The following is a 22,743-nucleotide window of genomic DNA, read 5'->3' as shown; positions in this document are numbered from 1 at the left end:
TCTTCCCATTAGACAACCCCTTAATCATCCCCCGCCCCCGGAGCTAGGGATTCGTTCAAAGGAACAGGGCGGGCAGGACCTAAAACGTCACCTCTTCCTGGTTGGTCTGCGGTGGGGTTCAGCCCCTACGTTCGAATTTCAGCACCTTCGTAGGATACCGAACTGCCAATTAGGGTCGAGCCCTCCTCGGGGACAGCAGAGGTGGGATCTCTGGATCACGCCCCGGATACCTGGCATTTGATTGGATGAACGAAGGTCAGTCATTCTCAGCAGTGCACTCTGATTGGACCACTAGGTGTGGGTGTGGTCCCGTTGGTTCGCCCTGGCTTTTCCAGGGTTTAAAGGGGATGCGTTTGGCATTCTAGGCCTTCTGCGGGCCGGCCTCAAGCGAGTTCGGTCAGTATGTCCGTTCGTATGCTTTTGGGTTGGCCCATCCTGGAGGGCGCACCTCGGAGGCAGGGAGAGGCCTAGAGGAGGCTGCCGGCCTCCCTAGTTGCGACCCGACCTCCGGCCTGCCCACTGCGGGCGCCCCCGCCCTGCCCCCACAGCCGGATGTTGTGATTTCTCTCCACCCACACGGCTTCGCCCGCCCTCGGCCTCTGCTGCCTTATAAGGCAGCGCTACCACCCCAAACCGCAGGAATGAGCTCACACCCATTATACAGGTGGGGAGCTGAGGTCCAGTGGCTGGCTTCAGGCCTAAGACTAGGAAGAAAACAAGGTTGAAATTTTACAGCTAATCAACACCTTCTAGTTCAACATCCTACTCCCTCCACCCTCACTTCACACACCAGGAAACGGAGGCTTGCCCAAACTTGCAAGTAAAGCAAAGCCAGATTCAACTAGGCTTCTCTGGTTCCTATCCATTCATTCATCCAAAAATGCAGAGCACATATTTCGTGCCAGGCACCGAGCCAGGAGCTGGGGAATACAGTAGTGCTAGCAAGATAGTCTCTCTGCCTACCTGCAAGGAGGATCAAGATGGTAATCCTATGAGTAAACAAATAATTGGGGTGGTCTGAGAGAATGATAAATGCTATTAAGACAGTAAGACAAAATAGTGAAGGGAATTGGTCTCAGGGAGTGACATTTGAGCAGATCCAACCACCCAAAGATCTAGAGGAACAGAGTTCCAAGCAGAGGCAATAGCAAGTGCAAAGCTCTGAGCCTGGAGTAAGTTTGCTATGTTCAGGGAACAGGAAGAAGGCCTGTGTAGCTTCTGAGCCCAAAAGTCTGATATGAAATGAAAGCAGGGATTTAAGTAGAACCTGGAAGGCTTTGCAAACCATGGAGAAGAGTTTGTTTTTCTTAAGTGAAATGTGAATGCTTTGAAAGATTTCAAAGCCTTTGAAAGCCTTTTAGAAGATTAGCTAGTAGACTTTCAAGGGGACAAGAATGGAGACAGAACAAGCAGTTGGGAGGCTCTAGAATTCCAGGAGACAGGGGATGATGACTTGGACTGAGAAGGTGGCAGTGGAGATGTGGGGAAATGCATGGATCTAGGATACTTTGAGGAATAAAAATAAGTACCTTGAAAGAAGGAAAACCAGTGGTCAGTTGGACAAAGGACAGGTACCTCACCCACTGAAGGCTGTCGTGTCCAAGTGAGACCGGAGAGTTAAGTGAGAATGTGCAGTTTTCAGAGGTAACTGGTGTGGGAAGGAAAGACCTCTGGCAAGAGGCAGCACATGTTCAGAGTTCTATCGAGGAAGGTGGTGAGAGCTCATACATTTGGCCCCTGAGGGCAGAGCACTAAACTAGAGTTTCAGGTGCACATTGGGGTATGCATGATGAGGGGTGGGGGCAAGAAGTGAGGCTCAGGCCTTCAAAAGAGGCCTGAATTAGGGAGATTCTTGGAAGCTCAGCAAGTTTAGACTTTATTTTGAGGGGAGTGGGGAACTGTCCAGAGTGTGTTAAACCAGGAAGTAGTTTGATCTTATTTGCTTACTGTGTGCCATGCTAGGGGTGGGGTGAAGGGTCAGGAGAGAGAGGCTTAGGCTGTCTTGTAAACACCTATTATTTTGGTGCCCAGCATCTGAATACCCCTCCACTTTAGGAGGAAACCTATAAAATGCAGAGGCAGACCCTGTTCTCCACTAGGGAAATCAGAGAAGAGGCAAAATTTCCTCTCCAAGGTCCCTAGTACCTGGAGCATGTTTCCAATATTTGCAAGCAGGTCTTGGAAATCCAAAGCAAGTGATTCATATCAGACATTAGAGGACCATTGAGGGTTCATTGTGGTGACAGTAGAAGAAGAAGGGGAGGAGGTCGAGCCAAGCCTTAGGAGGGTAGGTGGATTCAACAAGCACCCAGTCAGTTCCTTGTCTGCCTCAGTTACCCAGAATTGGCTTCATTGTTGAGAATCACGTATCCTGAGTAAGGGCTTTCCGCATAGCTCAGTCGGAGAAGGCAATGGCAACCCACTCTAGTACTGTTGCCTGGGAAATCCCACGGACAGAGGAGCCCAGTAGGCTACAGTCCATGGGGTCGCTAAGAGTCGGACACGACTGAGTGACTTCACTTTCATGCACTGGAGAAGGAAATGGCAACCCACTCCAGTATTCTTGCCTGGAGAATCCCAGGGATGGGATTGGCCATCCCAGGGTGGGCTGGCGTCTATGGGGTCTCAGAGTCGGACACAACTGAAGCGATTTAGCAGCAGCAGCAGCATAGCTCAGTCGGTAAAGAATCTGCCTGCAATGCAAGAGACCTGGGTTCAATTCCTAGGTTGGGAAGATCCCCAGGAGAAGGAAATGGCAATCCATTCCAGTATTCTTGCCTGGAAAATCCCACGGACGGTCACAAGAGTTGGACATGACTTAGCGACTAAACCACCACCACCATCCTGAGTAAGACAGGCAGGAGGTCCTTTTAAGAGGAACCATTAGAGAGAGGAATGATACCCTGTGCTGGGGAGGTGGCCAGGGGGTGCAGAGAAGTGATCAGATTGAGAGCTATCATGGAGATGGGATGAATAAGACCTGGCGACTGATAAGAGTTAAGGACAGGAAGGTATCTCACACAACTCCCAGAATCTGACTCTTCAACCCATTGTCTGCTGCTGCTGCTGCTAAGTCGCTTCAGTCATGTCCGACTCTGTGCGACCCCATAGATGGCAGCCCACCAGGCTCCACCATCCCTGGGATTCTCCAGGCACAACCCATTCTCTATCTATGGCCAAAATGATCTTTTTATTTATTTATTTTTTCAAAATGATTTTTAAAAAGGGAGATCAGGGGACTTCCCTAGTGATCCAGTGGTTAAGAATTTGCCTTACAGTACTGGGGAGTCAGGTTCAATCCCTGGTCAGAGAACTAAGATCCCACATGCCACGAAGCAACTAAGCCCTAAACGCAGCTATTGAGCCCAAGTGCCACAACCACTGAAGCCTGTGTGCCTAGGTCCGTGCTCCACAAGAGAAACCACCACAATGAGAAGCACACAGATTGCAAGAAAGAGTAGCCCTTGCTTGTGGCAATTAGAGAAAGCCTGCATGTAACAACAAAGACCCAGCACAATCCAAAAAAGGAAAAGACAAATGCAGTGAAAGTGACGAAAGATAATGAAATGTCATCCTCAAGTAACTGACCTATGGCAAGGCCTACATGATTGGGAACTGAAGTCTCTGGCCAACCATCAAGAAGAACCTGAAGTCAATAGCTTTATGAATGAACTTAGAAATGGACCCTCCCCTAGTTGCACTATCTTTGAAGTGCCGTAAAGTGAGGTATGCCTGTAAATGTTTGTAATTTAAGTTGCTAAATTTGGGGGCAATTTGCATCTCTTATTAGATTCAGTAGATAACTAATTCACTTCCCATTACACTTATAAATAAAACCCAAACTGTTCCCCATGACCTATTAGGGCCCAACTTGATCTGGGCCCATGTAGCTTTCCAACAATATTTCATACACTCTCTCTCCTGTCACACTGTGGAGCTGTGCTGTCCAATACAGTAGCCACTGACCACATGTGCTATTTAAATTTAAATTAATTAATGAAAATCCAGTTCCTCAGTCACACTAGCTAGTTTTCAAATGTTCAATAGCCACATTTGGTTAATGGCTATAGAATATTTCCATCATCACAGAAGTTCTGACAGGCAGAACTCATCTGGAGGAAGGAGAGGCTTCCATTCGTACAAAGGTTCCATGGTGACAGCCTGAACAACTGGGAGAAAAATGATGCCACTAAGTAAGGAGGAATGAAGGATGGTGGGCTGGGTACCTACTGACCCCCTAAACTTGTCTTTGAATAGGTAGGTCTGCCACTTCTTGAAATCTTTCTTCCAAGTCAGAAGGGCTGTCTATATGTGTCTGTGTGGATCCAAGCACTTGTGAGCAGGAACTTGATAGTTTCTCCCTTCTGATCCCATAGATGCTCCAGCTGTGGGAAGACAGAAACCTGAGTACCTTTCTGCTCAGATCCAAAGCAGATGATAAGGGACCCAGATGTTCAGGAGGAGCTGGGCATGTGTGTAGAAACTGCTAAAGTGGGGGTAGAGGTGTCCACATGGAAAAGTTTCTTTCTTTTCTTTTTTCTTTAAATATTTTTCTTTCTTTCTTTTTTTTTTTTTCTTGTTTCTCTTTTATATTCTTTCTAGGGAAAGTTTCTTTGTAAACTCCTATAGACTGAGTCCCAATCATATGCCAGCTTGGCCCTTTCACATGAATTCACATTCAAGCATCTCAACAAGCCATCTTGTTGGTCTGAGTGCCATTTCCTCCCTAAAGAGGTGTGGTAATAAAGGTTCAGGAAAGCTGAGCACCTGACCCAGTGATCACACTGGGGGTCAGTGGCCAAAATGGGATTTGAACTGATTCAAGTTCACTGCTATTTTTTCCCTCCAGTCCCTACTTCTAAGATCATTGTCCTATTCTTTAGGGTACTGACTTACAGAGCTGATCACTAGGGGTTTTGTTTTCTTTTGTTTTAGGAACTTGATGATAACAACGTATAAATTCCTGCTTGCATCAGTTAGGAGTTTTTAATTGCAACTAAAACTGGCCAAGGTAAAAAAAAAAAAGAAATTTATTGATTTAAGTAATTTAAAAGTATAAGTCATGGTTCTGATTACAAGTGTCATTGCATCTCAGGTCTCAAATTGCGTCACTCAAAATTTGTCTTTCCCATACCGTGACTCAGGTTTTAAAGTGTTATCTTTATCTCAGTCCGTTCCTGAGATGTTAATGGCTGCCAGCAGCTTCAAGCTCACTTCCTACCAGCAGGGCTACTTTTATAGAAAGAGAAAGACTCTATCTTGATTCTAGCAAAAAATCCTGGGGTTGCCTCTCATTGATTTGATTTGGGTCAGGTGTTCCTTTTGAACCAATCACTGAGGACAGAAAGAGGCAGTGTCCTTTTTTTTAATTGTGAAGAAGTCTTTATTTTAAGAAAAAAATTAAGTTAACAAAAAATTTAATGTTTCATCTTACAAAATAAACCTGAAAGAAAATCACAGTATAAAGAAAGTTTTAAATCAAGGCGTCGTCAATTCCTACAGTATTAGTAATGTGTCTCAATTTCCAAAAGTAACTTCTAAAGAGCTTAAATTTAACCAAAAAAAATTTTAAATGAAAATAAACTAGAATGAATAAACATGAGAAACATTCTTCCCTGAATTAAGGATCTAAGCATCTTGAGTTTTCCAAAAGAGGCACTCTTCTAGTTGGCCAGGCCTGGATCACATGTCCACTCCACCCTCAGTTGAGGGAAAGGGTAAGCTTTCTTCAGTCCACTTGATGGAAGGGGGAATGGGCCCCTCCCCAAAGGAACATTGAGGGCTCTTGCTAGATAAAGGGAGAATGGATGCTAAAGAAGGGAAATGACAGATGTCCACCAGAGGTTCTCAAATTATGTTCCAGCACTGTTGATACCTTGATTTTTCTGGAAGTCAAAGAAAGAGGAAGTAGGAACGGAGAGAAGTGGAGGATTTTGAGAAATATGTGGGCAGTGTAATGAACAGAACTTGAAGCCTGGTTAGACTTGAGGGATAAGGGAGAGTGAAAGCTTTTGTCTAGAAGCACTGGAATAAGACTCTACTTATACAAAAGGGAATTTATATCATGGGAATGCCCTCAATGGTTCATAGCATCAGCTAGAAGGAATACACTTGGAAATAAGTAGGAATAAAGGACCACTAGAGGACCAGAATGTAGGAATTACAACTGTGGTTGTCTACCTAATGTCTATTTCTTCCTCTTTTGCAGAGTCCTAATTCTGTTCCTGTGGCCACTTAACCTGCATGCCTCTGACTTGGCTCCAGGGTTGATTGGCCTAAGACAGTTATAGAGAACCCCTTACCCTTGCTAGAGATTGGTTAGGAGTAGTAGATAACCCAGTTGTGGCCACTGAGCCACGAGAGGAGGTCTGCTTGGGAATTTTGGGGAGGGAACTTTCCTCATTTCTAAGAATGATCTAATGGAAGGGAAGGTCCTTCTTCACTGAAGTTTAGACATGATTCTTGGAGCTGTGTTAGTCATTTGGTGGCCATGAGGGAATCAGCTTGAAGTATGCACACTGAGGACCATAGTAAACAAAAGAAAAAAGAACTTGGGTTCTTTCTTTCTTTTTTTTTTTTTTTGAGTATAATTGCTTTACAATGTTAGGTTAGTTTCTGCTGCACAACAATGTGAATCAGCCAAGAACATGGACTCTTGATGACATTGTTAAACCACTGAAAGCTCTGTTCCTGGAGCCCTTCCACTATAGATCTCTAATGATATGAAATGATAAATTTAAATTTCCTTCTACTTAAGCTTGGGTTTTGGAAGGCATCCTGACTTATACCATGGAGCAGGGACAATCTGGCCAGGGTACAGTTTGGTGAAATGGCAGACCTCCAACGCTGGCACTTTTCACCATCCTTGCTTGTGTGGCCTGTTCAGGATTCAGAATCCTGGGAGTGAGAGTCTGATTACCTTAATGGAGGGAGAGGGTGATCTAGCCAGTTAGGCTTCCATAGTGGGAAGTGGTCACTGGAAATTACCCTTCCCCCACACAATAGGGAAGTTGTTGTTCAGTTGCTAAGTTGTGAAGAACAACTCCCTTATTGTGTAAGGGAAGGGTAATTTCCAGTGACCACCTCCCACTATGGAAGCCTAATGGACTAGATCACTCTCTCCCTACACTAACATAGTCAGAGAGACCTAAACTCAATCAGTGGGTGCTCTTTCCCAGGATTCTGACTCTTTGCAACTCCATGGGCTCCTCTTTCTTCACTGTCTCCTGGAGTTTGCTCAAAAATATGTCCATTGAGTCGGTGATGGTATCTGATTATCTCATCCTCTGCTGCCCCCATCTCCTTTTGCCTTCAATCTTACCTAGAAGCAGGGTCTTTTCCAATGAGTTGGCTCCTTGCATCAGGTGGCTAAAGTTTTAGAGCTTCAGCAACAGTTCTTCCAATGAATATTCAGGGTTGATTTCCTTTAGGATTGACTGGTTTGATCTTGCAATCCAAGAGACTCTCAAGAGTCTTCTCCAACACCACAATTTGAAAGTATCCATTCTTCCCACTGTAATGTTGTGAAGTAATTAGCCTCCAACTAATAAAAATAAATGAAAAAAAAAAAAAGAAAGTATCCATTCTTTAGCGATCAGCCTTCTTTATGGTTCAACTCACACGTTCATACATGACTACTAGAAAAAACATAGCTTTCACTATATGGACTTTGTTGGCAAATGATTTCTTTGCTTTATAATATGCTATGTTTGTTATAACTTTCCTTTCAAGGAGCAAGCACCTTTTAATTTCACGGCTGTAGTTACTGCCTGCAATGATTTGGAGCCCAAGAAAATCAAATCTGTCACTGTTTCCACTGTTTCCCCATCTATTTGCCATGAAGTGATGGGACCAGATGCCATGATCTCAGGTTTTTGAGTGCTGAGTGAAAGACAGCCAGCCTTTTTGCTCTCTTCTCTCACCCTCATCAAGAGGCTCTTTAGTTCCTCTTCATCTTCTGCCATTAGAGTAGTGTTGTCTGCATATTTGAGGATGTTGATATTTCTTCCAGCAGTCTTGATTCCAGCTTGTGGTTCATCCAGCCTGGCATTTTCCATGATGTCCTCTGCACAGAAGTGAAATAAACAGAGTGACAATATACAGCCTTGTTGTATTCCTTTCCCAACTTTGATACATGTCCTGTTCTAACTATTACTTCTTGACCCAAGTATAGGTTTCTCGGGAGACAGGTAAGGAAGTCGGTACTCTCATCTCTAAGAATTTTCCACAGTTTGTTGTCATCTACACAGTCAAAGGCTTTAGCGTGGTCAATGAAACAGAAGTAGATGTGTTTTGGAACTCCCTTGCTTTCTCCATGATTCAATGAATGTTGGCAATTTGATCTCTGGTTTCTCTGCCTCTTCAAAACCCAGCTTGTACATCTAGAAGTTCTTGGTTCACGTACTAGGCTAAAACCTAGCTTGAAGGATTTTGAGCATAATGTTGCTATCATGTAAAATGAGCACAATTGTACAGTAGTTTGAATGTTCTTTGGCCTTGCCCTTCTTTGGGACTGGAATGAAAACTGACCTTTTCAGTCCTGTCACCACTGCTGGGTTTTCCAAATTTGCTGGCATATTGAGTGCAGCACTTTAACAGCATCATCTTTTACAATTTGAAATAGCTCAGCTGGAATTCCATCACCTTCACTAGCCTTGTTTGTGGTAATACTTCCTAAGGCCCACTTGATTTCACACTCCAGGATATCTGACTTTAGGTGAGTAGCCACACCCTCGTGGTTATCCAGATCACTAAGACCTTTCTTGTATAGTTTTGTGTATTTTTGCCACCCCATCTTAATCTCTTCTGCTTCTGTTAGGTCCTTGTGGTTTCTGTCCTTTACTGTGCCCATCCTTGCATGAAATTTTCCCTTGATATCTCTCATTTTGTTGAATAAATCTGTCTTTCACATTCTGTTGTTTTCCTACATTTCTTTGCATTGTTCATTTAAGAAGGCCTTCTTATATCTTCTTGCTATTCTCTGGAACTCTGCATTCAGTTGGGAATATCTTTCCCTCTCTCCCTTGCCTTTTGCTTCTCTTCTTTCCTCAGCTATTTGTAAAGCCTTCTCAGACAACCACTTAGCCTTCTTGCCTTTCTATTTCTTTGGGATGGTTTTGGTCACTGCTTCTTGTACAGCATTATGAACTTCCATCCATAGTTCTTCAGGCACTCTGTCTAGCAGATCCAATCCCTTGAATATATTCATCACCTCCACTGTGTAATCATAAGAGATTTTATTTAGGTCATACCTGAATTGCCTAGTGGTTTTCCCTACTTTCTTTAAGGTAAGCCTTAATTTTGCAATAAGGCGCTCATGATGTAAGCCACAGTCAGCTCCAGGCCTTGTTTTTTCCTGACTGTATAGTACTTCTCCATCTTTGGCTGCAAAGAGCGTAATCAATCTGATTTCAGTATCACTCTCTGGTGGTGTCCATGTCCATGTGTAGAGTTGTCTCTTGTGTTGTTGGAAGAGGGTGTTTGCTATGACCAGTGTGCCCTGCTTCATTTTGTACTCCAAGGCCAAACTTGCCTTTTTTTCCCAGGTTTCTCTTGACTTCCTACTTCTGCATTCCAATCCTCTATGATGAAAAGAACATTTTGTATGTATGTGTGTGTGTTAGATCTACAAGGTGTTGTGGGTCTACATAGAACCAGTCAACTTCAGCTTCTTCAGCATCAGTAGTTGGGGCATAGACTTGGATTACTGTTATGTTGAATGGTTTGCCTTGGAAAAGAACTGAGAATATTCTGTTGTTTTTGAGACTGCACCCAAGTACGGCATTTCAGACTCTTTTGTTGACTATGAGGGCTATTCCATTTCTTCTGAGGGACTCTTGTCTACAGTAGTAGATATAATGATCATCTGAATTAAATGTGACCATTCCTGTCCAATTTAGTTCACTGATTCCTAAGATGTCAATGTTCAGTCTTGCCATCTCCTGCCTGACCACATCCAATTTACCTTGATTCATGGACCTAACATTCCAGGTTCAAGTGCAATATTGTTCTTTACAGAATCAGACTGTACTCTCACCACCAGACACATCCACAACTGAGCATCATCTCTACTTTAGCCCAGCTGCTTCATTCTTACTAGAGCTATTATTAATTGCCCTCTGCTCTTCCCCAGTAGCATATTGGATCACAGGCTTGTCATGGCAAAAGGGCTTGTGTAACTCAGTGAAGCTAAGAGCCATGCTGCGCAGGGCCACTCAAGATGGATGGATCATAGTGAAGAGTTCTGAAAAAATGTGGCCCACTGGAGGAGGGAATGGCAAACCACTCCAGTATTCTTGCCTGGGTAACCCTGTGGACAGTATGAAAAGGCAAAAAAGACATGCTGCTGGAAGATAAACCTCCCAGGTTGGGATGTGTCCTATATATCCTGGGGGAAGAGTAGATGGCAATAGGGGTGGGGTGACCCCAAATATGAGCTTCCCAGGTGGCACTAGTGGTAAAGAACCTGCCTGCCAGTGAAGGAAATTTAAGAGACATGGGTTCAGCCCTTGGGTCGGGAAGATCCCCTGGAGGAGCACATGGCAACCCACTCTGGTATTCTTGTCTGGAGAATCCCATGGACAAAGGAGCCTGGTGAGCTACAGTCTGGGGGTTGCAAAGAGTCAGACACAAATGAAGCAACTTAGCATGCACACACAACCCCAAATAGAAACTGGCAGACTAGAAGAAGAGGGGGGAACAAATGTCAAACATCCAAATACTCATGAATATCCACCTCTGGTCCCACCAGACTGGTTGTCTCATCTCACATTCCATATAAAGCAACCAGTGCTTACCGTATTCTTCATCTGACATGCCACATTCAGGCTTCTGTGAAGCCGTAGTACTTGCTCTGCCTGGAAGCCCTTCTCTCCCTTTCCCACCTGCAACTTCCTATTCTTTGTGAAGATGTGTTTAAGAGGCCCCTTCCATTTGGAGGGAGAGCTGGTTTCTCATCAGATGGAAGGAGCCAGTATGGGACCAGTTCTGGGCCACAGACTGTATTCAGGAACTGAAATCAAGACCTGATGCAGGTGCTTTCACCTTAATGAGTCGTCTATACATCTCATGGTTTCACTTTCATCATGGTCTTATTAGCCATTACTTCCACTTTTGAAAACAATTGTTGAAGTGGTGCCTCTACTCCTGCCTTACTGTTGCTGTGTTTCTGTCCCAGGAAATATTCCATGACCTGCCTCTCTTCCATCAGAATCAAGAATTTGCTATATTCTGTCTTCATTTCCCACAAATTACTTTGGATCAGTCAGGACTTCTTTGATTGAAAATGATGGAAGTCGATTCAAATTGATTTTAATTGGTACATGTAACTGAGAATTCTTGAGGCTATCTCTAGTTTTAGGATCCAGATTTTTCAAACAAAACAATCAATAATCACTCTACCTGTATTATCAAATGCTGGATAGCAAATAATCCTAAAATTTATGGCTTAAAACAACAAAAATCAATTAGGATTTTCACAACTTCAGAGGTTCAAGAATTTAGGAGCTGTTTAGCTGGATGGTCTGGCTTGAGGTCTCTACTGAGGTTGCAGGCCAGATGCTTGTTGGGGCTGCAATATCCATGTCAAAAGTGTTCATTCACATGACTGTCCAGTTGGTGCTGATTGTTGGCTCAAGACTTGACTTTCTTCCCTCATGGGCCTCCCTGAAGGGTTACTTGAGTGTCCCCACAGCATGGCAGCTGGCCTCCCCCAAAGTGAGTGATCCATGAGACCAAGACTGAAGCTGTGATCCCTTTTATGACCTGGGCTCACAAGTAAAACATAATCATTTCTGCCATATTCTACTGGATACAGAACAGCTCTGACCCAGTGTAGGAAGAGACTATTCAAGGTCATGAATTCCAGGAGGTGAGGGTCTATGGGTACCATCTAGGAGGTTGCTTCCTATAGCCTTCTTTCATCCTCCCTTCCCTGTTCACTCTGCTATTCCTATATGTATGCTTCATTCTCAGGCAGGACCTCCCCAGGCAGTGACAGAGATGGCCATCAACATCTCCAGGATTGCATTCTTAGGGACTCCAAGAGGAAGAAAGTACCTTTATCCTAAAAGTTCTGGTGAGAAGTCCAAAGGCTGACTCCGATTGGCCAAACTTGTGTATGGCTTATCCCTGAACCAATCCCTGTGGTCTAGAAATACCATACTCTGATTGGCCAGACCTAGGCCACACCCCCCAGCCTAGAACTGAGGGTAGAGTGGGCAGCACTAGAGACTCATGGAGGGGGATGAAGGAGGAATGATTTTCAAAGGAAAAATCAGGGTATCCTTACTGAACCAAGATAAATGGCTGTTAGGAAGGAAAAATAATACATGCTGAACACATCTCCCTTCCTTGTGCTCCAATTGCATATTTTAGCACTTCTTGGTTTAGTAATTTTGGTATTTTTTCCATGGGATCATTTACTTACTTTGTAGGTAGAACTCTAAGATGGCCCCCAAGACCCCAGTGTAAGCATACCTTCTCCCAGTTATTTAATCAAATGCTAATCTAGAGGCTTCTGTACAAGAATGCTATGAATATAAGTAAGGTCCTAAATCAGTTGACCTTAAGAGAGGGAGATTTTCCTTAGTGGGTCTGACCTAATCAGATGAATCCTTAAAAGGGACAGGGTTCTTCCTAACAGAGGAAATTCAAAGGGTGAGAAAGAGTCAACATGGCAGAGATTCTCTGTTGTTGGCTTGGAAAATTGAAGGGACTCTATGGCAAGAAATGCAGGAAGCTTCTAGCAGTTGAGGGCAGCCCCTAGCTGATGGCTTGCAAGGAAGCAGGGACCTCATTTTCTATAAATGCAAAAACCTGAATTCTGCCAATGGCCTGAATGACCTTGGAAGGGAATTTTTCCCCAGAGCCTCCAGAGAACTCGGCCTTGAACTCAGTTTTGTGAAACTGAGCAGAAAACTGAGTCACACAGTGTAGGACTTTAGACCCAGAGATTTGTGAACTAACTATGGGTATTATTTTAATCTGCAAAGTTTGTAGTTAATTTTAGACAGCAATAGAAAATGAATACACTTCCCCATTGGAGAAGGAAATGGCAACCCACTCCAGTGTTCTTGCCTGTGACATTCCATGGACAGAGGAGCCTGGTGGACTACAGTCCATGGGGTCGCAAGAGTCTAACATGACTTAGCAATGAAACAACAAGATACTTCCCCATGGACTCTCAGATTCCCAAAGTAGGGAGCTTCTTTTGGATTTCCTTACCCTCCTTATCCCCAGTAGGACCAGAAATGAGGCAACCCCTCTTCCTGCTTCCAGTTCTACTATCTGAGAAAGATGGGGAGAGCCCCACTCCTTATTATTCTACTGCCATCCACCAGCTCCCAGCTTTCCCATCCTTAGGGGTTCATCAGGGAAACTCTTTGCTTGACTTCCCATAAACAGCCTAGAAGGGCAGCTCAACCAATCTCTGCTCCCCAGGCCTCAGGGACCTTTGACCAGTTCTATTGATCTGGACTCCTGGTCAAGTGGTTGGACCAACAGACAGACGCCATGAGGGCTCTGCTGCTCCTGGGGGCCCTGCTGGTGAGCCTGGAGTCAACGGTTTCGGTGAGGACTGTGGGAACCAGGAGGATTATACTGGGATGGCCCTGGTGGGTTCCTGTCACAGCTTTGGCCTCTGACCATGACCTTTTGGCCCAGGAGATTGGAAGTCCTGTTTGGAAAGACGAGGCAAGCCCATAAGGCCCAAGTAGAGGAGAGAGAATAGACAGACTGGTGGCTATGAGAATGTGGCCTGCATTTCTGGGGGAGAGGGAAATTGAGGAGACAGCAGGAGGAGTGAAGAGGGGTCCAGGCCTTTGGAAGAAATCTCTGCAGTTCGGGGCTGTGAGAGGAAGCTGGGGAGTAGCATGGGACGGGAGCAGGCAATGACTTTCTGGCAAAATTCCCTCTCTTCTCTCCTCCATAGACTCCACCTTGGAAAGGCCCCAAGAAGCAGAAACTCACAGAGAGTGAGCACACAGTGGGTAAGTAGCCTGGGACCACCTCCAGAGAGCGCCTGGGACCGGGATGAGTCATGGTAGGGGTGTGCAGATTGTTAGTCTCTGGCCCTTGGAGTGGGAGGGAGGATCCTGGGCACTCTTCACTCTTACCCCAGAGTTGTCTTGCTGGCATTCAGACCTGGGTGCATGCCATATGTCGGGTCTTGTGCAAGTGGGTGTTGCAGACCCAGAGTGGATAGTGAGCTGTGTGCTCCTTGAGGGCAGGTTGGGGCTATATCTGAGTGCCTGGCCCAGCTCCTGCTCTTCTTCCTCAGCCTCCCAGGCCTGTCTCACCCTTTCCTCTTCTCGATGTATCTCACAGGCACCAGGCATGCCACACAAAGGCCAGGGCCCTTGACAGACAAGAAAGGATTGAGAGCAGGGCTTTAGAGCCCAAATGCTTCTGAATCCCAGCTTCATCACTCATGTGCTGGGTGGCTCTGGGTCAGTGACTTGACTTCTCCAAGCTTAAATTTCCCCACCTGTAAAACCAGGCTGGTAATGGTAAAACTCTTAAGGTTGCTGAGAAGGAGAAATGAGTCATTTATCCTGGTGAGACACTCAGCCCACATTTTGGTGCATGGTAAATGCTTAAAATATACTGACTTTTATTATCAAGTTTCCTTTTAGATGGGGGATATCTGCCATCTCCCCCTAGCTCCCTATTGTCTTTATTCTTCTAAACACTAAATATTTACCTAGAGTTGCAAACTAGAGCTTGCTCTGGTAAGCCTGACCTGGTGGGATGAGACACAGTCCCTCAGCATGGCCCTGAGGCCCAGCCCAGCCAACCCTGACTACCTCATCTCTCTTCAGCACTTCGCACCCAGCCAAATGGCTCTCCTCCCTCTAGCCTGACCCAGCCTAGCTGCTCTGTCCTTGCCTCACCACCAACTTAAGGTTCTCCATTCCATCTGGGCTTCCCTTGTGGCTCAGCTGGTAAAGAATCTGCCTGCAATGTGGGAGACCTGGGTTTGATCCCTGGGTTGGGAAGATCCCCTGGAGAAGGGAAAGGCTACCCACTCCAGTATTCTGGCCTGGAGAATTCCATGGACTATACAGTCAAAAAGAGTTGGACACGACTGAGCGATTTTCACTTGCTTTTTTTTCATTCCATTTGCATCTTAAAGGTCTATCTCAAATGCTTCTCCCTCTTTCTTTACTATCCTGTCCGTGATTTAGCCCTCAGCACAAGTGCCACTATACCTTTAAGGACAAAATATGAGCTAATGTATATCAAACACAGACTCTCAGTGTTTTACAGACACAATCTCATTTAAGTTTCACAACACTCATTTGAAGTATATACAGTCAGTTCTCATTATTCCTAGCAGTCATGTTCTATAAAGTCACCATGAACACTGAATTAGCAAAAACCAAACTATTACTCCTAGAGGAAATAATAGGGTTAGGTTCCTGTGAGCTCTGGTTACATTTTCATCAACCATCAATACATAACCTTGCCTTATGTGTGATTTTGTTTAAAGACATTTTACTTAATAGATGTTGTTGATTCATTGATATTGAACTCATGGCCAGCGGCACTATTAGCTCACACCTGGATGAAGCTTATCTAGTCCGAAAATGTCCTCTATAATATACATCACAGCCCTCTTGTGCATAGGAACACTGGACCACACTCCAGCACTCTACTTGGCAGCCATTTGCAAGCAAAATCATTTACCAAAAGCACAAAATTTGAAAATGTGGCACTAAATAGAGTGTGAAAAGGACACTTGTTTACAGTAGGAGCTGAACAAGAAGTAGAGCATCACTTCATTTGACCTTAGCTGGGAATGTGCACTTCGGGTGACTCAAATTTTTCACCACTCTGTACATGTCTACAAATGATCGTGAAAGCACCTTGAGTATTGGTTTGAGGTTACAGATAAATTTTAGCAAGACATGTAGATAAGCAAACACAGAATCTGAATAATGAAGCTCAACTGTACTATTTTTTTAAAATTATGATATCAATATTTTTATTGTAAAAACTACAGAAGTTACAGAAATAGAAGAGAAGGAAAAGTTACGCACAATCCACTATCTTCCAAAAACCACTTTTACAAATTTTGGAGATATTCTTCTAGATTTATTTTTTATGCATATGTAAAAATACTTGTAAAAAATAGGACATGCTGTTTTTTACTTACTTTATTTAAAATTATGAATATCTTTCTGTACAAATAGACCTATATCATTATTTTTTTATTGTGGTAAAATACACATAACATAAAATGCTCTACCTCAACTATTTAATTATTTCTTTGGCTGCAGTGGGTCTTTGTTGAGGCACATTGGGACCTCCCTAGTTGCAAAACCTATGATTTAGAGCACACGTTCAGTAGTTGCAGCACTCGGGACTTAATTGCCCCACAGCTTGTGGGATCTTAGTTCCCTGATCAGGGATCAAACCCACATCCCCTGCATTGACAGGTGGACTCCTAACCACTGGATTACCAGGGAAGTCCCTATCTCAACCATTTTTTAAGTCCAGTTCAGTGGTATTAAGTATGATAATATTGTTGTGCAATCCTTACCACCATCCATCTCTACAATTCTTTTCATCTTGCAAAACCTAAACCCTTCATCTTAACTATGTATTATTTTTGCCATTTTAGACATGAGGCAAGTAAGGCTCAGAATGGTCAAGTAACTTCAACATTCAGCAAGTATTTATTAAGTGCCTGCTTTGTGGCAAGCAGTCTTCTAGGCCTGGGGGCTACAGATTTGTCCGAAGTCACCCAGTTAGTAGTTGGTGGAGTCAGGAGTCCATTCCAGCTGTGAGACTCCAGAACCCAACTCTTAAGCCAGGATGTGGTCTTGAAGGTAGGGCTTCCCAGGTGGCACTAGTGGTAAAGAACCCGCTTGCCAATACAGGAGACGTAAGAGACACAGGTTCAACCCCTGGATCCTCTGGAGAAGGGCATGGCATCCCACTCTAGTATTCCTGCCTGGATAATCCCCATAGCGTGCACGCATGGCCTTGAAGGTCTTTTCAAAGGTCTGTCCTTTTTCCAACCAGACTCTGAGGGTGGTCCTTGGTCAATGGGGGCACAGGGAAAGGCATTAAGGAGTGTGTTATCCTTACAGTTCTCACTGTCACCGGGGAACCCTGCCACTTCCCCTTCCAGTACCACCGGCAGCTGTATCATAAATGCATCCACAGAGGCCGGCCAGGCCCCCGACCTTGGTAAGACTACCCACAAAGGGTTGGAGCAGGGGTCTTCTGTGGACTCTGCCCACCCTTCTGTCCAGGGAACCCTGCTTGAAGAGAGGGGGTTGTGATAGGGGAGGTGAGCTTAGCCTCTTGGGCAGAGCAAGGAAGACTTGTCTCTTTCTTTTATTTATTGAAGTATAGTTGATTGACAATGTTGTGTTGGTTCCAGGTGTGCTGCAAAAGGATTCAGTTATATATATATACGTATACATGGGCTTCCCTAATGGCTTAACTGGTAAAGAATCCGCCTACAATGCGGGAGCCTGGGTTCAATCCTTGGGTTGGGAAGATCCCCTGGAGAAGGGAAAGGCTACCCACTCCAGTATTCTGGCCTGGAGAATACATATGTGTGTGTGTGTGTGTGTGTGTGTGTGTGTGTGTGTTATTATAAGACATTGAAAATAATTACTTGTGGATGGGGAACACATGTAAATCCATGGCTGATTCATGTCAATGTATGGCAAAAACCACTACAATATTGTAAAGTAATTAGCCTCCAACTAATAAAAATAATTGGGAAAAAGAAAAAAAAAAAAAAAAAAGAAAATAATTACTTGTGTAATACAGTAAATCCTTGTTGCTTATCTATTTCATGTATAGTAGTTTCTCTCCATTAATCTCATATTCCTAATTTATCCTCTTCCTTTCCACTTTAGTAGCTGTAAGTTTGTTTTCTATGTCTGTGAGTCTGTTTCTATTTTGTACATAGATTCACTTGTATTATTGTTTAGATTCCACATATAAGTGATATCATATAATAGTTATCTTTATCTGACTTGCTTCACTTAGTATACTAATTCCCTAGGTCCATCCATGTTGCTGCAAATGGTGACATTTTATTCTTTTGTTAAGGCTGAGTAACATTTCATTGTGTATGTACCACCTCTCCTTAAACCAATCATCTTTTGACAGGCACTTGGGTCACTTCCACATCTTAAGCTTCCTCTCTTTCTACAGGTGTGCTACCACCCCCAACTTTGAGAAGGACCAACGATGGGCATACTGCCTGGAACCCAAGAAAGTGAAAGGTGCCATACAACCTTTGGAGTGACCCAGGGCCCTCTCCCCACCCCTAGCTCCGCTCCTGGGTATCATCAGGCCCCAAATACATGGGATTCTGGGCCCACCTATCTCCTTCTCCCCCAGAGGGAGAAGTTCTAAGAGTGGGTAGCCTTATTTTGCAGGTGGGTAAACTAAGGCTTGGAAACTTGGAGGGCCAAGGTCAAAAGACAAGCACGTTTGGGTAGGGACTTGGCCCCCATCTGTCTGACTCAGGCTCCCTGCTCTTTCTCCCTCTGTGTCCATCTCTCAGACCACTGCAGCAAACACAATCCCTGCCAGAAGGGAGGGACCTGTGTGAACATGCCCGATGGCCCTCACTGCATCTGTGCAGATCACCTCACTGGGAAGCACTGCCAGAAAGGTGAGGAGATGCTGAGGCCAGGGATGGGGGCACTGGGGAACAGGGGCAGCCTCAGACCCACGAAGAAGTCCTGTGGATTCCTGGAGACTTGGCATGGTCCCTCTTCTCCTTTTGTCCCCAGAGAAATGCTTTGAGCCCCAGTTTTTCCAGTTCTTCCACGAGAATGAAATATGGCACAGGCTTGAGCCAGCCGGTGTGGTCAAGTGCCAATGCAAGGGTCCAAATGCCCAATGCAAGCCACTGGCCAGCCAGGGTGAGTAGACTGGTGGGGAGCTGGGCAGGGACCAGAGTGGACGGTGAGGAAGAAAGGCTGGCAGGAGGCCAGGTGGTGTGCCAGTGTAAGAGGGAGCTCTCTGAGCTGTCTTTGGGCCTAGGGATGACTCAAAGTGCTCCTTCTCCCAGTCTGCCGCACCAACCCGTGTCTCAACGGGGGCAGCTGCCTACAGGCGGAGGGCCACCGCCTGTGCCGTTGCCCCCCTAGCTTCGCGGGACGTTTGTGCGATGTAGGTGAGTTAAGGTCTCTAGGAAGCGGAAGCCCCACCCCACGTCGGAAGGACTTGTAGAGAGGGAGGAGGGGGAGTGGCGCCGTGGGTGAGAGGGCAGCTGGGGGCAGGGAGGAGGGACCAAATCATCACCTAGCAGCGGGGAGCCTCCTCTCTCCCCAGACCTCAAGGCGAGTTGCTACGACGACCGCGGACTCAGCTACCGAGGCATGGCCAGGACCACGGTGTCCGGAGCACCCTGTCAGTCGTGGGCCTCCGAGGCCACCTACTGGAATGTGACCGCAGAGCAAGTGCTGAACTGGGGACTGGGCGACCACGCCTTCTGCCGGTGCGCGCGTGGGACGCGGCTGGAAGTCCCCTTCCGCTCCAGGGCCCTTCTAGGGCTTCTCACATTCGAAACAGCGCCTCCACCTCACCTCGTGGTTACAGGAACCCCGACAACGACACCCGCCCGTGGTGCTTCATTTGGAAAGGCGACCGACTGAGCTGGAATTACTGCCGCCTGGCACCTTGCCAGGCCGCAGCTAGGCACGAGGTCTTCCCCTTGCCCTCGCCGTCGGCTTCGGAGAAACCTGAGTCCACGACCCAGACCCCGCTTCCATCCCTGACTTCAGGTAGTTAGAAGGGGTCGAGCGGAGAGGGCGCGGGACGAGCTATATTCCAACCGATCGACCGTGGGTCTCTAGGGCCTCAGCCTGGTCTCTTCCCACAGGCTGGTGCTCGCCGCCCGAACAGCCGACTCCTCTGGCCGGCGCAGCCCCCGAGGGCTGTGGACAGCGGCTCCGCAAAGGGCTGTCCTCGCTGAACCGCGTCGTCGGAGGACTGGTGGCGCTCCCCGGGGCACACCCCTACATCGCCGCGCTGTACTGGGGCCAACATTTCTGCGCCGGCAGCCTCATTGCTCCCTGTTGGGTGCTGACTGCGGCTCACTGCCTGCAGAACCGGCGAGTGTCCTCGAGCTCAGCTCCCCGCCCGGGACCCCCCTAGCGCCTCTCTCCTCTGCGCTCAGCTTCCGCGCGACACCCGAATTCGTGCGCTACCTCTCTGCGTCCCCGCCCACATTTGCCCCCTTCTCCCTTTCAGAGCTTCCCAGGAGGAAGCCGAAACCTATTTGGAGGTTCGGAAGAAGGGGGCTCCCGCAGGATGCCTGTGGCCCGCTCTGAGCGCGCTTCCTTTTCCCGACCCTATCCCCAGACCCGCGCCGGAGGAGCTGACCGTGGTGCTCGGCCAGGACCGCCACAACCAGAGCTGTGAGCAGTGCCAGACGCTGGCAGTGCGGGACTACCGCCTGCATGAGGCCTTCTCCCCCATCACCTACCAGCACGACCTGGGTGCGTGGAGGAACCCCCGTGGGGATCAGGGAAAAGGGTGGGCAGAGCTCGAAGTCCGGGCGTCCCTGTCTCACGCTTCTCGCCCGGGTTAGCTCTGGTGCGCCTGCAGGAGAACGTGGACGGCTGTTGCGCGCACCCGTCGCCTTTCGTTCAGCCAGTATGCCTGCCGAGTAGCGCCGGCCGCCCCGCCGAATCCGAAGCCGCAGTCTGCGAGGTGGCCGGCTGGGGTCACCAGTTCGAGGGTAGGCAGATCGGCTGGAAGCGGGAGGGAGGCCTCTGGCCACCGGGGTAGGCAAGAGAAGCCTGCGGGTGGGCAGGTGGGGTCTATCTGGTGGATTGTGGAGACGTTCGGGGCCCCTGTCTCTGCAGTCTGCTTCTCCAAGGGCTTGAAATTCACTCCTGGGGGAGTAGGGGAGTCCCCAGAACTCCTGTGGTGAAGCGGGAGACCCGCACGTTCTCTGGGTTCCCTCTGGGCACTGGGCTGCAAGGGCTACTAGAACGCTGGCCCGCGATGGAGCCGCAGGTGGGTTGGATGGGGAGCAAGGTTTTGAGCCACTGGATGGGAAGTGGGGGTGGGGTTCAGAAGCAGTCCTGTTTCCTCCTGGTCGGTTCTCATCACAGCTCCTCTCTGGCTTCTTGTCTATGAGGTAGGTGTTAAAGGCAACTCATTCCCTTCCGGGCTTGCTGCGAGGGAGACAGGAGATTATAGCGGGTTTGAAAGAGCCTGGTAAAGCCAGGTCCATGGCCTGGGCGTCAAGCAGACTCTGGAGGGGTGTGAGGAGGGTGCTCTCGGTTCGCAGGTGGGGAATATTCCAGCTTCCTGCAGGAGGCTCAGGTGCCGCTCATCGACCCGGAGCGCTGCTCCGCCCCCGACGTGCACGGGGCCGCCTTCACCCGCGGCATGCTCTGCGCTGGCTTCCTCGAGGGCGGCACCGACGCGTGCCAGGTGAGCCTGGGGCCCGCTTGGCGCCCTTCCCCAACCCAGTCAAGGGTGGACTCCCAGCCAAGGATGCTGAGCCGCGTGTCCCCAACCCAGGGTGACTCCGGAGGCCCTCTGGTGTGTGAGGATGAGACCCCTGAGCGCCAGCTCATCCTGCGAGGCATAGTCAGCTGGGGCTCAGGTTGCGGCAACCGCTTCAAGCCGGGTGTTTACACCGACGTGGCCAACTACATAGCCTGGATTCGGGAGCACACGGCTTCCTGACAGCCCGGCGACTGTCTTTCCCTTCTGAGCAGTTCTGGAATGGAAGCGTGGCTGACGGGGAGCATTATGGACAGCAAAGATTGTTTTCCATTCCCCCAGCGCTTCCAGCCCAGGGCTGGGCATAGGCACTCAATAAAGTGCTTTTGAAGATGCTTGAAAGGTTCAGTCTTCAAGGTCCTGTTGGGAAACGCCAAGACAGTTTGTGCCCTGTGCTTAGTCGCTCAGTCGTGTCCGACTCTTTTGCAACCCCATGGACTGTAACCTGTCAGGCTCCTCTGTCCTTGGAGATTCTCCAGGCAAGAATATTGGAGTGGGTTGCCATGCCCTCCTCCAGGAGATTTTCCCAACCCAGGGATCGAACCCAGGTCTCCCGCATTGCAGGCGGATTCTTTACCCAAAACAGTATACCGGTACTCAACTTCTTCAGGCCCAGTCAGAGTACAGAATCTATTGAGATCTGATGCAAGATTTAAATTCACGTTCAGCTGATATTTACTAAGTCACACTGTGTACCAAACCAGGTGATTCCATGAATATGAAACTAATATTTTAAGTTTACAGGAGTTCTCAACTTTGACTGTACATCAAATCACCTTGGGGAGCTTTTTGAACCTATGCCCAACATCCACCTCAGGTCAACTAAATCAATATTTTAGGGATGGGAGTGGGTGGCCGGATGTTTTTTAAAACTCCCCAGGTGATTCTATCCACAGTGGAGGTTGAGAACCATGGTTAGAGGTACTTAACATTAGAGAGTTCCCTGGCAGTTCAGTGGTTGAGACTCCATGCTTTCAATACAGGGGGTGCAATCCCTGGTGGGGGAACTAAGATCCTATGTGCTGCTACCAAAAGATATATATATAAAGTACTCAACATTAAAACAGTGGCGTGAGCCCTTAAGGCTGCTGGCGTGGAAGCCCCTTCTGCTGCTTCTGCTGCTAAGTCGCTTCAGTCGTGTCCGACTCTGTGAGACCTCATAGAGGGCAGCGCACCAGGCTCCCCTGTCCCTGGGATTCTCCAGGCAAGAACACTGGAGTGGGTTGCCGTTTCCTTCTCCAA

General features: G+C 47.3%; 1 protein-coding gene across 3 annotated transcripts; it reads left to right on the top strand.

Annotated features, from left to right (window-relative positions):
• The first annotated feature begins 167 nt into the window (after window positions 1-167).
• Window positions 168-21,843, top strand: F12 (coagulation factor XII). 3 transcript variants are annotated; one of them, XM_070465154.1, is made up of 15 exons: window positions 168-255; window positions 13,441-13,569; window positions 13,931-13,988; window positions 17,097-17,196; window positions 18,181-18,251; window positions 18,536-18,646; window positions 18,768-18,899; window positions 19,049-19,153; window positions 19,312-19,477; window positions 19,579-19,763; window positions 19,862-20,093; window positions 20,344-20,480; window positions 20,573-20,722; window positions 21,281-21,426; window positions 21,517-21,843. In XM_070465154.1, exons 2-15 carry the CDS (start codon window positions 13,513-13,515, stop codon window positions 21,682-21,684), a joined length of 1,818 nt encoding a protein of 605 aa, XP_070321255.1. In that variant the 5' UTR covers window positions 168-255; window positions 13,441-13,512; the 3' UTR covers window positions 21,685-21,843. The 3 variants fall into 3 exon arrangements, with proteins under 3 accessions (XP_070321255.1, XP_020729630.2, XP_070321256.1); XM_020873971.2 differs by lacking the exon at window positions 168-255 and adding an exon at window positions 11,989-12,076; XM_070465155.1 differs by lacking the exons at window positions 168-255; window positions 17,097-17,196 and having other exon boundaries at window positions 13,539-13,569.
• The last annotated feature ends 900 nt before the right edge of the window (window positions 21,844-22,743 follow it).

Source organism: Odocoileus virginianus, chromosome 3, assembly GCF_023699985.2.
Source record: "Odocoileus virginianus isolate 20LAN1187 ecotype Illinois chromosome 3, Ovbor_1.2, whole genome shotgun sequence".
NCBI lineage: Eukaryota > Metazoa > Chordata > Mammalia > Artiodactyla > Cervidae > Odocoileus > Odocoileus virginianus.
This window is presented reverse-complemented; position numbering and strand designations above follow the sequence as displayed.

Excerpts from the sequence above, each read along its gene's own strand:
- F12 (XM_070465154.1), top strand. The coding sequence starts at position 13,513 with ATGAGGGCTCTGCTGCTCCTGGGGGCCCTGCTGGTGAGCCTGGAGTCA. Across the intron at positions 17,197-18,180 it reads CGGCCAGGCCCCCGACCTTG|GTGTGCTACCACCCCCAACT; the intron begins GTAAGACTACCC and ends CTCTTTCTACAG. Across the intron at positions 19,154-19,311 it reads GGGACGTTTGTGCGATGTAG|ACCTCAAGGCGAGTTGCTAC; the intron begins GTGAGTTAAGGT and ends CTCTCTCCCCAG.